General features: G+C 36.2%; 1 protein-coding gene across 2 annotated transcripts; it reads right to left on the bottom strand.

Annotated features, from left to right (window-relative positions):
* Positions 1–7,137: 7,137 nt before the first annotated feature.
* Positions 7,138–16,136, bottom strand: LOC121975029 (eukaryotic translation initiation factor 5A-like). 2 transcript variants are annotated; one of them, XM_042526382.1, is made up of 6 exons: positions 15,999–16,136; positions 15,752–15,886; positions 10,080–10,202; positions 9,950–10,006; positions 9,797–9,871; positions 7,138–7,415 (listed from the first exon to the last, which is right to left on the bottom strand). In XM_042526382.1, the coding sequence occupies exons 2-6, from the start codon at positions 15,872–15,874 to the stop codon at positions 7,314–7,316; spliced, it is 480 nt and encodes a 159-aa protein (XP_042382316.1). In that variant the 5' UTR covers positions 15,875–15,886; positions 15,999–16,136; the 3' UTR covers positions 7,138–7,313. The 2 variants fall into 2 exon arrangements, with proteins under 2 accessions (XP_042382316.1, XP_042382315.1); XM_042526381.1 differs by having other exon boundaries at positions 9,797–10,006.
* Between the last annotated feature and the right edge of the window lie 253 nt (positions 16,137–16,389).

Raw genomic sequence — 16,389 nt, 5'->3', positions numbered from 1 at the left:
AAAATTAGTGGCAAACTTGTGACAAACATGATCCACCACTTAGAATTACATAGTTATTGTGCACAGGATTGCATAATTTCATTCTGCTCTTTTTAGGTGTCCTCAAGAGTATTGGGAAGAATACCGACAAGCTAAAAAAATGAAGAGACTTTAACAAATTAAGGAGCACTAGGAGCTGCAATCCCTCCTCTTCACCGACATCTAAGTAGAAAATCTTGTGTTATTGTTCTACCTTTGTTTTAATAGTGTTATCATTTTGTTGGTTGCTTATGAAATTTTGTTGGTTGCTTATGAAATTTCTTCAGAATGTTATAGATATTATTTTTGAATGATAGAAAATTGTATATTAAATTTTATTTTGAAATTTAGTATTTTGAATTATTTATAATATTGGAAAATTATGTATTAATTTTTTTTATTTTTTTCTAAAAAAGACAACGGTTTTTCACCGTTGTCGTAGATAGTTTAAAACTGTTGTTGAAGACCCTGTTATTAAAGGTAGACGCTCAAAGACAACGGTGAAAAACTGTTGTCTTTAAAGGAAAAGACAACAGTTTTTTCACTGTTGTAAAAATGTTGTCTTTGCCTTCAAAGACAACGGTTAAAAACTGTTGTCTTTGGGCACCCCTTTTAACAACACGGCCTTTAACAACAGTTCAAAATGGGCTACGACAACGGTGAAAAACCGTTGTTGTTAGGCTTTTTTCTTGTAGTGATAACACATCTTCTAACTCTAATAAGAGAAAAGAACCTTCGGAAATGAACCAAACGTATCTTTGGCATCTAAGGCTTGGTCATATTAACTTAAGTAGGATTCAAAGGCTTGTAGTCGATGGACTCTTGGGTTCATTAGAGTTGGAAAACTTTTCAACATGTGAATCCTGCTTGGAAGGTAAAATGACCAAGAGACCTTTTAAGGCCAAGGGGTATAGAGCCAAAGATGCGTTAGAACTGGTTCATTCTGATTTGTGTGGTCCTATGTCTATCCAGGCAAGAGGTGGTTATGAATACTTCATCTCCTTTATAGACGATTATTCAAGATACATATACATTTACCTGATGCGCCGCAAGTCTGAATGCTTTGACAAGTTCAAAGAATATAGGACTGATGTGGAGAAACATTTTGGTAAAAGTATCAAGACACTACGGTCTGACCGTGGTGGCGAATACCTCTTTGGAGAATTTAGGAATTACTTATCAGAAGTCGGGATTCAATCCCAATTGTCTGCACCTAGTACACCCCAACAGAATGGTGTGGCAGAACGAATGAATAAGACTCTTATGGAAATGGTTAGATCGATGATGAGTTATTCAGAATTACCAAATTCGTTTTGGGGATATGCTTTAGAAACAATAGTGTACATCTGAGTATGATACATTTTAAAACAGTTCCTTCTACTCCCATGGAATTATGGAATGGACGTAAGTCTAGTCTGAATCATATCCGGATATGGGGTAGTCCAACACATGTGCTGAAGGGAGATACTGACAAGTTGGAATCACGTACAGAAGTTTGTCTGTTTGTGGGATATCCTAAAGGAACGAAAGGTGGTTTATTTTATAATCCTAAAAATCAGAAGATCATTGTTAGCACCAATGCTCGATTTTTAGAAGAAGATTATATAATGAACCATAAGCCAATGAGTGAAATAGTTCTAGAAAAAATAAGAGAGAAAACGTCTACTTTAATACCAACAGTACAAGATAAAGTACCACAAGAAACTACAACACGTGTCACACATGAGACACAACCAGAGACAGTGCCTCGTCGTAGTGGAAGGATTGTAAGGCAACTTGAGAGATTCATGTTTTTGGGAGAGTCTTCGGATTTGATCCCAGATAAATATGAACCTGATCCCCGAACATATGACGAAGCACTCCAAGATATAGATGCAGTATCTTGGCAAAAGACAATGAATTCCGAAATAGAATCCATGTATTCTAATAAGGTCTGGGAGCTTGTAAAACCACTTGATGGTGTAAAAGCTATTGGATGCAAGTAGATCTACAAAAGGAAAAGAGGGACAGATGGGAAGGTAGAAACCTTCAAAGCAAGGCTTGTTGCGAAAGGGTATACTCAGAAAGAGGGAATCGACTAAGAGGAGACTTTTTTGCCGATAGTCATGCTTAAGTCTATCCGGATACTCTTGCCCATTGCCGCTCATATGAATTATGAGATTTGGCAAATGGATGTCAAGACAGCTTTCCTTAACGGAAGTTTTAAAGAAAACATTCATATGAAGCAACCAGAGGGATTTATTAAAAAAGACAAAGAACATCTAGTGTGCAAGCTCAATCGATCCATTTATGAACTGAAGCAAGCTTCAAGATCTTGAAACATCCGGTTTAATGAAGTAATCCAATCATATGGATTTATTCAGTGTCCAGATGAGTCTTGTGTATACAAGAAGTGTAACGAAAATATGGTGATATTTCTTGTACTATACGTAGATGATATTTTGTTAATTGGCAATAATGTTAAGGTATTATCGTACGTAAGGGTATGGTTGTCCAAACAATTTGATATGAAGGACTTAGGAGAATGTGCACACATTCTTGGGATCAAAGTTATAAGGGATCGCAAGAAAAGAATGTTGTGCCTATCCTAAACTTTATATATAGATACAATCTTTGCTCGTTTTAGCATGCAAAACTCCAAGAAAGGTTTCTTACCTTTTAGGCATGGAGTAGCTTTATCTAAAGAGATGTCTCCGAAGACATCAAAGGAGATAGAGGACATGAAGGCAGTTCCTTATGCTTCGGCTGTAGGAAACCTTATGTATGTAATGCTGTGTACGAGACCTAATATCTGTTTTGCTGTGGGCATGGTTAGCAAATATCAAAGTAACTCTGGACAAGGACATTGGACTGCTGTAAAACATATATTAAAGTACCTGAGAAGGACTAGAGATTATATGCTAGTCTATCAAGCAGACGATTTGCTCCCTGTGGGTTACACGGATTCGGACTTCCAATCAGATAGGGACAATAGTAAGTCTATGTCAGGCTATGTGTTTACTCTAGGAGGTGGAGCCATTGCATGGAGGAGTGTTAAGCAGAAATGCGTCTCGGACTCAACCATGGAAGCTGAGTATGTGGCAGCCTCTGAGGCAACCAAAGAAGCTGTATGGCTCAGGAACTTTCTAATGGACTTAGATGTGATACCTGGTTTGCCCATGATCATCACAATTTATTGTGATAATAGCGGTGCAATTGCAAACTCGAATGAACCACGAGCCCATAAAGCAAGTAAACATATAGAGCGTAAGTACCACCTGATACGAGACATCGTCAAGCGAGGAGAAGTTGTCGTCGCCAAGATTGCATCAGCAGATAACTTGGCAGATCCTTTCACTAAGGCCCTTCCGGGGAAAGCTTTTGATCGGTATGTGGAGAGGATGGGAATAAGATATATGGCAACAGATATGACAGCTTAGTCTTTTAGTATAAGTGGGAGATTGTTGGAGTGTATACTAAAAGCCTAGCTTTTGTAAACATTTATTTGAAATAAAACAATCACATTGGTCAAAATCTACATTTATTTGTTAAATGTAATTGTTCAATTAATTTATATAAGTAGACAACATGGTGTGTAGTATCACACACAGAAGATCATGTTGACGGTTCTTTATAAATTTAAACAGTTGCTCACGACTAAGATGGAAAGGAACAAACCATCGGAATAGTCGTAGTGTAATTAAGTATTAGTTTATCTTGATTAATAAATTACACTGGTACACTCTAAGTATATTGAGTAAGACCATTTAGGTAAGTTCCTTTTGTACTGACTTAGTAAAAGATCTAGACCTTAGTTATTATGGAAGTGTATACTCTTAATCCTAATATAATAACAAACACATATATTTAATATTTATTTTTTTGACTTATCAAAGGGTGAGATTTAGCTCGATAAATCAATATGCCCGATAAGTTGGGAAATGATATTACTTATAGTGTGTATTATTGATTATAGAAGGAATCTGCGTCTTAGTTATCTAGGTTGAGAATGTCCTCAAGAGGAGCTCATAAGGATTGTCATGTTAAACCCTGCAGGTGGACTTAGTCCGACATGACAATGAAGTTGAGTGGTACTACTCTTGGAGCTAGATATTAATTAAGTGAGTTGTCAGTAACTTACTTAATTAGTGGACATTCGTAATCTTAAACACAGGGAGACTAACACGCTCATGATAAGAAGGAGCTCATAATGTAATTTGAGATTGGTGCGGTAGTGTGATAATAACTCTCTAGTGGAATGAGTTATTATCGATGAACTTGAGTTGTGTGTTCGGGGCGAGCACGGGATACTCAAGTTCATCGGAAGGCCAAAACCAATTTCTCCTCTAGGTCCCTGTCGTAGCCTCATTATAGCCTCAAGTCCATCCAAATGTAAGGCTCTTCTTGGTATCCAAGAAGGGGGTCGACCCAATGCTTGGTAATCAAGCAAGGGCCGGCCACATCCTCTTTATAGGGGTCGGCCCTATTGCTTGGTGACCAAGCATATAGGGGCCGACTAAGATTAATTCAAATAGGAGGGGTGTTTTAAATTTTTTAAAATCCTCTCTTTGAAGAAAACTACAAGTTTTAAAAGAGAGATTTTAATTTTTAAAACTTTTCTTATTTGAATTAGGCCACATGTTTTAATAGAGAGTTTTAAAAGTTTTAAAACTTTCCTTTTTTAACCATCCTCATGGTTTAAGAAAAAAAAAGGAAGATAAGTTTTAAAATTAAAATTTTCTATCATCATGTTAAAAAAGGAAATTTTATAATAGAAGTTTTAAATTTTAAAACATGGTTTTAATTTTTAGAACTTTCCTTTTTTAACTCTTACTTTAGGAAAGAGAGCTTGTAAATTTTATAAGAAGATTTCTTCTTGTAAAATTTTTAAAAAATATATTTCCTTTTTCCTTGATGAGGTGGCAGACCACCTTGCTTGGTGCCCAAGCAAGGGGCCAGCCATAATTAAAATAAAAAATCATCATCTAATTGATTTGGTGATTGATTCAATCAAAAGGAAAGAAAAGGAAAAATAAAAAGGGAAAAGGAAAAACTAGAGGATGATTTTATTTTTTGTCAAAAGTTTTTCCTTATTTGCCTTGGGCAAGTAATATAAAAGAAGGGGTGAGAAGGCTTCATGAGACACAACAATTCTTATTCTTTTGCTTGGAGAACCTCAAGTGGCCGACCCTCTCTCTCTCTCTTAATTCTCTTTTCCCTTTTGCTCTCTTCTCCTTGGTGGTAGTGGCGGTCGAATTTTAGAAGAAGAGAAAGAAGCTTTTGGGTAGTGTTCATCTTGGAGGATCGTCGCCCACACGACGTCCAAGGCGAGACGAGGAATATGGCAGAAGATCTTGAGGTCATTAGCGTACAAAGAGAAGATATAACTAGTAGTTTTCTTCCGCATCATACTAGTTATTTTCTTGGTAAGAATTCTAAATACAAGAGACAATTAGATTTAGTTTATCGAATTTATTTTTCGAGTTTGTGTTTTCTTCTTTTTCGAATTTGTGATTCGATTGTTCTTTTTGGTTAACCTAGAGTTATTTAAGGAAATTAAATATTAGCTTTCCCTAAAAGCCTTTGACTAGGCGGCGGTGGTTGCTCTCATATCCAAGAAGGTCATGTAATCCTGGAAGTCAATTTTAGAAATTAATATTTAATGAAATTAATAACATAGGTGGATTTGAATCAATAGTGTTAAGTTCCGCTTGCGATTCAAATCTAAACCATTAAAAACAGATAAGTTAAATTTGGAATCAATGATGTTAAGTTCCATCTGCGATTCCTAATTTAACTTCTAAAGAACACAATAGATTATTTAAGAAAAGATTCAATATTTGTACAAAAATTTTTATATAATGAAATCAATACATTTTCCTAGGACTAACCAACTCAACTCACAGCATATTGTGACCACATCCCGCAATTCACACTTTAACACATTTAAATTTATATAGTGCGCCATTCCCTGCTCTTGCCTTCAAACTCGCACCTCCAACATGTTAAAGTTGCCCACGTATACCATCGATTGATTGGATAGCAGAGCTTACGTGTCTATCACGTAGAAAAGCCTCAAAGCAACGATGCAACATTAGGTCATCTCCTCCGTTACTCCGTACAATCAATCATGGTAGTCATTGGCTGAGCTGCAGGTGATGCGACTATGGTGCCCTCCGCCACCTCTAACCAGCTTTGTAGCAAGTGCTAACACCTTTACTACCCTGCAAGGTGGTTGGCAGTGCACCCTCTTGCAACGTTCAGCCAGTGGCACTGCAGAGCAACGCACTGTGGCTCCACCGGCTTCCCTCTTCCTCAAGCCCTATATCCTTCAGTTGGAGTGATCTTTTCACCTGCCTCTACCACTTACAATCAACAGCCAACTTCTGTGACTACTGGCACTCCCTACGATCTTCCTGCAATCCTCACCAGCGGTCCTCCAGACTCAAATGATCTTCCACAAACAGTTAATTTCCAAGCTCTCAAGTGTCCACCATGCCCATCACCTTCCCTCATTCCAAATAGACCCTTGGTCGTCTGTCTATGCTACGACAAAAGCCCCCATCGCATGCACGCCAACAACAAGCGCCTGTTTACTGCTATAAAACTGTCAAACAATTAAACCTATCCACAGATCATACACGCTGAACGAACTAGCTTCATAAGCTAGTGAAATTTCTAAAACCTAATGTAACAACACACAAATGTCCATTGTACAAAAGATCATGCACACTCTAAACTCAAGAAGCACATGGATGGCAGAGCATTATGAAAGTATGGGTAATTATAGTCGAATTAAATACACATATAGGAGGTTCTCTGAATACTATATGATCCAAGTATAACATAACTATTTCTCAAAAATAAAAAAGAATTAGAATATGATTGGAATATACATTCCTTGAGTGAATCACAATTCTAAATCATATTCCTATTTAGTTTTGTAACTAAATATGCAAAAATAGTTAAAATTCATCAGAAATAAAAGCAACTATTTCAGCAAAACAGTCATAAAAAAACTTCATATTCCTGAACACAAACGCCAAAACTGAAAATTAATTTGATGCACAATTTTAGTGTTCATACGAGCTATGAGTAATAAAATCAAACACAACAGGAAACAATGGACCACGAGGAAAATAGGTAAAGTTCACTGTTTTGGTCGTAATTATATATGATCCAGTACATCCTGTTTATGTTTCTGAAGGCAAAAGCAGTTCAAGCCAATTAATGGCATAGTCTTTAGGTGATCTCAAATACACCCATTATGTTCTTACAAATCCACAGCAGATAACCAAAACAGCACATAAATATATCTACTTAGGGCCAATGTCCTTGAGTGCACAGATCTGTTCTTCGCCCATTGCAGACATTACAGTCACTACCAGATCTTTTCCTTCAGCAAAGCCATCTTTGATCTGCCACATGGAGAAATCCCTAGGTAAATGACCTTTTTCACACGCATTCAGTGTAAATTTGACAATTGCAGAACCAGACCTCAACTAACTCATGTGCAATATAATCAAATTTCAATTTTTAATTTGGGGGTATATGAACGGGCCGGGAGACCAATCACGGAATTTGACTATATACAACTATCATGCTCCATATTTCAATTTTTATTCGGGTCTATATGAAAGATCAATCTCTTAGCTTTTGGCCGGAGAGAATTGTATACCTAGCCCCAGGACCCATGCAGTTGAAAATTTAGAAGCTGCATTGTCCTCTATAATTTATGCACGAAATTGAGGCAATTTAGATGATAATTTTTTCAGATGGATTCACTAGATGAAAGACATCCAAATTATATAAGGGACCAGGAGAGGACCAGGGATAAGGGACCAGAGGATCCAAACTGCTATGACCGACTCATTTTCCCCAGCATCAGTTACAATCCAAGGGTCACTAGAGAAAAGATCACTAAGAATGTCACACGCCCTTAGATCATACCAGAATACTATTGTACAAAAGAGACACTTTCTATTTTATTTTTTTTTCTACTTTCAGTTCAAAAAAATAAATATTTAACTGTTTTAATATACAGAATAGCAAAAAATCACATAATTCTCTTTTGTCCGAAAATGTATAGGATATAAACAACTTTCATTTACCGGTTGAACACGAAGATGCGTGAATTACTTCTGATTGTGAAGTCAATAATCAACAAAGAAAAACAGATGTTTCCCTCAATAGTTTTGCTAGGTGTTTCGACTGACACTTTTGCATTTAGTTATACATGGCAATATTATATTATTATTTGCACCTTCAAAATTGAACTGGCAGGGACGGCCAGACATGCACGTAAATGCATAAAAGCTACACAAATAATCTGGATGTGCTCAGCGATATGCAGATCCCTTGGACTTTAGCAAACTAATCAGCCTAAGTCAAAGACTAGAAATCACAAAGAGCTACTAGGTAACGAAATCTATGACATAATTTGTACAGATTTTCAAATTTATCACAACATTTTAAACTTCTCAAATCTATTATAATGTTTTGGATTCGACAACAAATTTATCACTAGTTAAATCATCCTCCATTCATTGTTAAGTTGCTGATGTGGCACTGATGTGTTAAACACCAACTCACCGGGATGGAATACAATTTCATCAAAAATTTAACTAACTCAAAATGTTGGCAAATTAAAAAAACATAAATTTAGATATTTGCCTATTCTTTTGTCCACCCTTATTGCCTCATTTAACCTCTCCAACTACCTCAACTCCTCTCTCATCCGCCCTCATCATCAAACAACACCTTGTCCTTGACCTGTAACTCAATAACTTCGTTGACCCACTCCCCTCAATGCTTGTGACACTACCCAAACTTAGGTACCTCAACCTCTCCAACTTAGGTACTTCAGTTGAATTGCTGGCCAACTGAATTCTACTACCATTTGACTGGTCCTCCAACACCAACCCACACACAAACTCTTCTACAACTGAATTGGTGACCTTACCATGTTCCACAACATTAACCTATGCTACAACCAGTTCACCAGTTCAACCTTGAGATGCTCCCTTGGTCACTATAACCTCAAAGGGAGATCCACAGTGACTTGACGAACTCTCGCAACTCTCCTACCTCAACCTTTCCTTTAATTATCTACGTGGAAGCATCCCTAAACTATAGTCAAGCTCTTTGACCACAGCTCAACAAGGCTTAGTAAGCTCATTGAATTGCACCATTTTTGTATGCCCTTGAACCAACTTAAATGCTACTTCCGAATGACATCTTTTATGCACAGCTGTTAAAGAGCCTCCAGATGCACATGGATAGCTCACCAGTCACACCCTTGGCCTTGTACAGTTCATCAATTTTTTAGATCTCCCCTTCCACAAAATTTATCTTGCATGGCATGCTCAATTGCTACCTCTCTGAAATAGAGCTAGCGCACCTCACTGCGACAAAGCTTGGTAACAGGTTAGATTTTTACAAAATGTAATCCTCTAGAAAAGAGAAAATTAAGGGAATTATAGATTAAAGATTAGAGATTTAAGGATTTTTATTTTCCATTTTAATTATTTAATAATTATATAAGGTTGATATTTTTGTTTTAGTTAGCAAGCAACGTTGATCACTTGACTAAGTTGGTATTCTGCAATGTCAACAAGATAATAGCAGATCGATGGAATTCCAATAGGTGATAGATTTGTTATTGATATATAGAATATATAATTAATTTGAAAATTTGAAACTTCATGATAGATTTGAAAATTCAAAAATAGAGTTAGATATTAACCCAACAAACTTAATTGTCTAATTTAATGGAACCGCATATATATGGTGCACTAACCTGAGAAAGAAGATTTTCATCAGTTGGAAGTCTCAGATCATCCTTTGTATTACCATTTTCAGTCAGCAGACTCAGCTGAGTGTAATGAAAGGGATCGAGAATACTAAGAACAATAAAAACAACTAAATTAATAACATTAAGTTTTAGTCTTACAAATCCATCTTCAGAAATATCAATCAGCTGATAGTCAGTGCGAGTGACATGGGGTACCTACAATCCGTTGAAATTAAAATTCAGTCTTAAAAAACAACTATTCAGAAACAAAGTGAAATATTTGACTTGCATCACAGTTGTGAGAAGATGGGACAATATCTTCAAGTTTCTTTGCATTGAATATATCAATGCCAACAAAGTGACATTTAGCATGACCATGTTTTCCTGTCTTGGAGGTGGAAACTTCTACAACCTGGAAGACAATTAAAACCTATCATATCAGTAACATTAACAACAGTAACAAAGCAGAACTAAAGGAAAGTTACAGAAACAGCTCCAGTAGAAATGAAGAGCAAGACTTCATGTCACAAAATCATTTAAAAATATGATCAGATCATAAGAAAACTAGCTTCTGATTGGTCAATATGAATGTAGAACAATGTAAGGCATTACATAGCTATGGTTCTGCAGTATCAGTAAAATCATGATGTAGCCATAAGCCATCAAATCATTTGCACAGTTACAATTAGGCTGCCCGTATAAAGAAATATCAAAGAATCAACAAATAAGAAAAGCAGATATTCTAAACGAAATTCTACCATTCTAGCTTCTTTCTGATGGGCATTTCATTAAATAATTATAAACATGAGAGGTACAGAAGAAAAAGGGAGTGCAAGAATTTAGAACCACTGATATGATTCTAGTATAAACTATTATTGTAATTTAATTATAAAAAAATTATATTAGAGCAATAAAAAACCATATTAATAAATGAAAAAAGATTAATAGTATGTAGGAATTATGATCTCAAATTGAAGCAAAAGCCATCAGACAAATAAATATATAGAATCAGCCCTTGCCATAGAACTCCATCCTATTAGACCAAAAAGAAACCCATATGATTGTTGGTAAGGAGACAAATACATGAAAAAAAAAATTATGTTAAGAAGATATTAAATTATTTGATACCATTTTGAAAATTCCTCCTTTTATCTAGGAAAGAGTGCACAAAATTTATCCAGGAGGACCTCTTGGATCATGGTGTTGGTGCAATCGTGCCCTAAGTGATCAGGCATAGATTAAACAAAGAGTTAAATCAGGCCTTGCATATATATTTGATATATTTGTTAAATTGTGCAGGAACTTGATAGGACACACATGGAGCTCCTTGAGCTTGTGATTCGATATGGTTGAGTGAGAATGATGATTTAGCGAGGCAAAGGGCACATGCTCAATGGATAAAAGGTGTGATGATGTTTACAAAAGGACGGATGAGGTATCTGAGAGATTGCAAGTCAAGAAGCATTGCATGATGTTGGAGTAGCTCATCAAGCTTGACTTGGGCATGGACAAATTAGTTGGCTCAGTGGCTCGATGTATGTTGGAGATCAAAGAAGGAGAGAATGACATATCTAAGGAACATAGGACGAGGAATATCAAGGCTTAACATTGATAATAGCAGGAAGAAGGTGAACTTGAGCAACCATTCTAACATTCTTAAGCTTCCTTGTTGTATTCATAACTTAGTTAATTTTTGTGTTGTCCTTATTTCTTATTCATCTTCTTGTAAGAGGTCTCTCCACCTCAAAAAACTATCCAAGAAAGAGTAAGCTTGCGGATTTAAGAGTGACTCACTAGAATTATATATTGTGGAGTAAACATACTTAGCATTGTATTGCACATGCTATTATTTCTATTGCATATATTGTTTCCTTGTGTGACCTTGCAAAGGTATTAGAAAAAGTATAGATTTATAATTGTAGGTCAAGTGCTATTTATTCCTCTCTAGCCTTTGGAGTGACTCACTAGAATTATATATTGTGGAGTAAACATACTTAGCATTGTATTGCACATGCTATTATTTCTATTGCATATATTGTTTCCTTGTGTGACCTTGCAAAGGTATTAGAAAAAGTATAGATTTATAATTGTAGGTCAAGTGCTATTTATTCCTCTCTAGCCTTTGGACCACTTTCTGTCCAGTCGATAACTCACCACCGAACGAGCATCTATTTAAGGAGAAAGCGTTTCATTACCACCCTAATAAGTGGTCTCTTTGTCAAAGGCAAAGAGACAAGATAAAATGCTCTATGAAGTTCCAACATACCAATAAGAATGTTCTATGAAGTTCCAACACACCAATAAGATTTCAGTTTTTTGAAAAGAGAGATGGAGACTTCATTAAAAACCCAACTGATTTTAGAATGTTTCTTGCCATGGAACGGAGATTTGAAATCACAAAAGACAAGAAAGGAAGAAATTAAGGTATAGATCATTATTTCATTAACCAATGATTTGTTGAACAAGATAAGGAATATTAGAATTCAAGGATCTTTGGAAAAACTTGTTATTTTGGGAATCACGTAAAAGAGAAGCTCAAGAAGAGGTAGTGAAAGAGGTACAAGAAGAACCCAAAGCTCAACGAGATGAAGTAAATCAAGGGGATCAAAAAGAATTTATTTTAGTAATCAATAAAGACAAAGACCTTCATCAAGTGGTGAGCCTTCAACCTCTTCAAGGAATGAGCATGAAACAAAGACAATGGAGAAAGAGACTTTAAAAGTTGCAACCTCAAGCTCCTCTATTCAAATCAAGACTAAGGGCATTACTTCTTTAGTGCAATGAAAAGGGGCATTATAAAAACAAAAGCCCGCATGCTGGAAGGAGATAAAGAAGATAATGAATCCTAAACTTTGTAATTTCAATAATATTACTAAACCAACTTGTAGACAAAAATAAACAAAGAAGAAGAATGATCACATCAGTTGCTTCACATGCCCTGAGAAGTTATTGCCATATAAAGTACCAAAAAAAAGTAGTGAAGAGGAAAAACCTAAGAAAGAACAAAAGGAAATTGGAAGCTCAAATTAAGAGGGAGTTCCAAAGATAAAAGATAAGGTATCTATTCCTACGTTGAATTTTAAATTGACTATGCATAATTCAAATTTTGCATGATAACGTCTGCTTGCTTAAGGTTAGTAAACAAGATAATAAAATTTAAGAATCGACCTAAGAAGGGTAAACATATGGCTAGGTTTAGGAGCATGTTATCTAAGTATGGAATTTTAGATTAAAGAGTTTAGAGTTAGAGAATCAAACTTTGAGGCTGAGACTTGAATCTATGGAAAAGACCCTAGAAAACTTTACTAATAGGTCTAAGGGTTTAAATATGATGCTAGGAAAACAAAGGTCAAGTCATGATAAATCTAATTTGGAATACAAACTATCATTGGGGGTGTATATTCTAGAGTAGCTTTTTACATTTAAACTTAGAAAGGTGCATAGAGAGGTCATCTTTACTGAACACTTGTAACCCAACTACGACCACAATGTTTTGGATTATAAAGAATGGGTTCAGCATATTAAAGGGTTCTAAGTTGTGTCAATGAGTTTGAAAAGGATTGGTAAGCACAATCCTATATAATTGGCACGTTAGGGTACTTTCATGCAACGGAACATTGTGAATCATGTTTAAATTGCATGAAATGGTTATAAATTGTATTTGCTATCAAATTGATTGATGTATGATTGCAATTCAATATATATTTAACATGTACAATTTAAAGGGTTAAAAAATAAGACTTGCTAAGGTTTATTGACCAATTTAGGTAGTTTTAAGAATTGTATCAAGTTTGAAAAATATGATGATTTTTTATGAAAATTTATTTTTCTTAGATAGATATAGTTGAAACAATAGAACTCTCTTTGTTAAGAGATTTGTGAAAATTTGAATGCATTATATAAATTGGCACTATGGTGCAATTTGGAGTGGAGTTGAATGCGTCAGTAACCAATCAAACAGCTCTAGGTTCAGTCGATTAGCACCTAATAGGTAGTTGTAGTTGATTGGAGTTGTGCAGAATGTTCAAAATTAAAACATTTCAATGTATTTTAATCATGATTACATGGGATATTAGTGTAGATCCGAGGATGCATAATGTATTTGAGGAAGCGCAGGAGCATTAAATGATGATGGAGTAGCTTGTGGAGCTTGGCTTGGCGTGGTCAACTTGGTTGGCTCAGTAGCTCAAGGCCTACTAGAATTCAACAAAGGATGGAATGGGCCATATGAGAGATGCAAGACGAGAAGTATCAAAGTGCAGCATTGAAAGTAGTTGAAAAAGGTGAATCTTAAGCAGTCATCTAACATTCTTGAGCTTCCTTGTTGTACACAATATATAATTTAATTGTTGTCTTACTTGCATTTATTTCTTGTTTAGCTTCTTATGTAAGAGGTTTCTCTACCTCCAGAAGATAGCTGAGTAGGGAGTAAGATTTCAGAATGACTCATTGAAGAATCATAGGTCGTGGAATAGGAACAAAAGTTAGAGCCGTGTTATATAGTTTGTTAGTATTGTCTTGCATGTGCTTGTATTTCCTCTGCATATAATCCTTGTTTGTGTGATCTTTCTAAGGCATTAGCAAGAGTATAGATTTGTAGTGTTATCACCCCCTTTAGCCATTCAACCACTTTCCCTCCTGGTCCTAAAGCATGGTTGTCAAAGATTGTGATCTGACCTAAGGATCCTTTGATCCAATAACATAAATTGACCATCATATTCCACGTAGGATCTAATTAGTTCTAAAGTTCTAAAGGACCCACAATTCTTTCCTATATATAAGATTTCTTTCTTACCAACATGAATCAATTGAAAATTTGCTAGTCTTTATCCCACAACAAGTGGTGTCGCACCTAATCGCTTTGCCTATACCACAACCAATGTTGAAGAGAGTGCCACTCTCCATAATTGGACAAAGAAGAGCAGGTAGTGCTGCCCCCAATACTGGTGGAAATGGGATAATGCTTGAACTAATCATGTTAGAGAAGTAAAGGAAATTGTACCTCCGGCAATTTATATGTTGATTAAGAACTCTATGGAAGAAGCCATACATTCAATGCTAGACAAGAGGATAGAATTGAGTAATTTCTTTTCTGGGTAGTGCATCTTGAAAATCCCATATGTAAACATAGAGTTAGTGGCCAAATTATTTATGGAAAATGATGATAGTGGTGGAGGGATATAATAAGAGATAGAGCTCAATGGCGTAAAAGGATTCATACAGCCGACCCCGCCTAGTGGAGAAAGGCTTTGTTGCTGTTGTTGTTGTTGATGATAGTGGTGGAGGGGATTAACTGGATCGAAGCATGGTTGAGACAGAAAGCATGGTCCATGGTAGGATATGCCGAGGAGAGGAAATAGGAGGTAGAGGAGCAAGAAAGTAAGTTGATTGGATGCCTTCAAACTTTCACAAAATGACTAGGTTGAAAGAAAGACAAAATTCATCGAAGCAACATATATACGAAAGTAGATAGCATAACTTGCATTCATAACCCACTGATCTGAACAGGGGTAATTCTAACGCATTCAATCTTAATGCAAAATTTAAATAATCAAATCACAGAAGTATGATAGAAAAAATCATATATTACTATATGACCAATGGATCATCAAAGAGCCAGGGTACTGGATAAGAACAGAAGCAATTTCCAAACATAATAAGAAGATGCATTTTTCTTCTAATGAAACTAAGACACGGTGAGTTACACTAGATGAGATTGAGAAATGAAGATCCCATATTAATTCATAAGAATTCCAAACGTCCAAGTAATTTACAGCGCCCAAAAAGAAATGAAACCCTCAGGGACAATTTACTCAAGATGGAAAATATGAAGGGAGGAGGAACTATATATATATATATATATATATATATAGTATTATCGATAATAAAGTCATGGAAATGAACCCAATTTCCCATTAAACACATGTAAATAAAAGAACGACAAGATCAAGTTAGGCGAACCTTGCATGGTCGCCCCTTGATGACGATATAACCATTTTTCCGGATTGTCCCGGCCTGCTGCGGATAAGTCTTGGAAGCACCGGCATCGGCCTTCGATTCGAAATGGTGCTCTTCATCCGACATGCTTACTGGTACCTGTACTTGCATAAATCGATGGACGGAACCGAAATTCGACAAATTTGATTCAAAAAAAATATATACAGTTTCAAATTAAATGGGAGAAGTAAATTGTGTAGAGATTTGAAACCTGTCGTGGCTGGCGAACTGACTGTCAGAAGAGGACGTCAGGAGCCGTAGCGAAGGAGACGGAGATCACAGTGCGCGGGTAGGCGTTGAAGAGGGGCGGAGGTCCGGATTCCAACCGGATTAAATTTACACGATCACATTGTCGCATCCGGAGTGGATATAACCGTCCGATGCGGGTGGGCCACAAGTGGACGGGGGATATGGATTCTTCATCTCCTCGCGTGAGATGTACGCATGGGAGTTTCAAAGAAGCGGACGTCCGTTACTGGGAATATATCCTTCTTCGAGTGTGAACTGTGTGTGCCATAAAACAGCGTACAGATCTCCCATCCATAGAGCATCAACCGATAAAACACTAATTTTGAAAGTATCAAAAAGCGGCATCCTTTTTA

Source organism: Zingiber officinale, chromosome 4B (assembly GCF_018446385.1).
Source record: "Zingiber officinale cultivar Zhangliang chromosome 4B, Zo_v1.1, whole genome shotgun sequence".
Classification (NCBI taxonomy): Eukaryota; Viridiplantae; Streptophyta; class Magnoliopsida; order Zingiberales; family Zingiberaceae; genus Zingiber; species Zingiber officinale.
The sequence above is the reverse complement of the archived record's forward strand: the minus strand, read 5'-3'. Positions and strand labels throughout refer to the sequence as shown.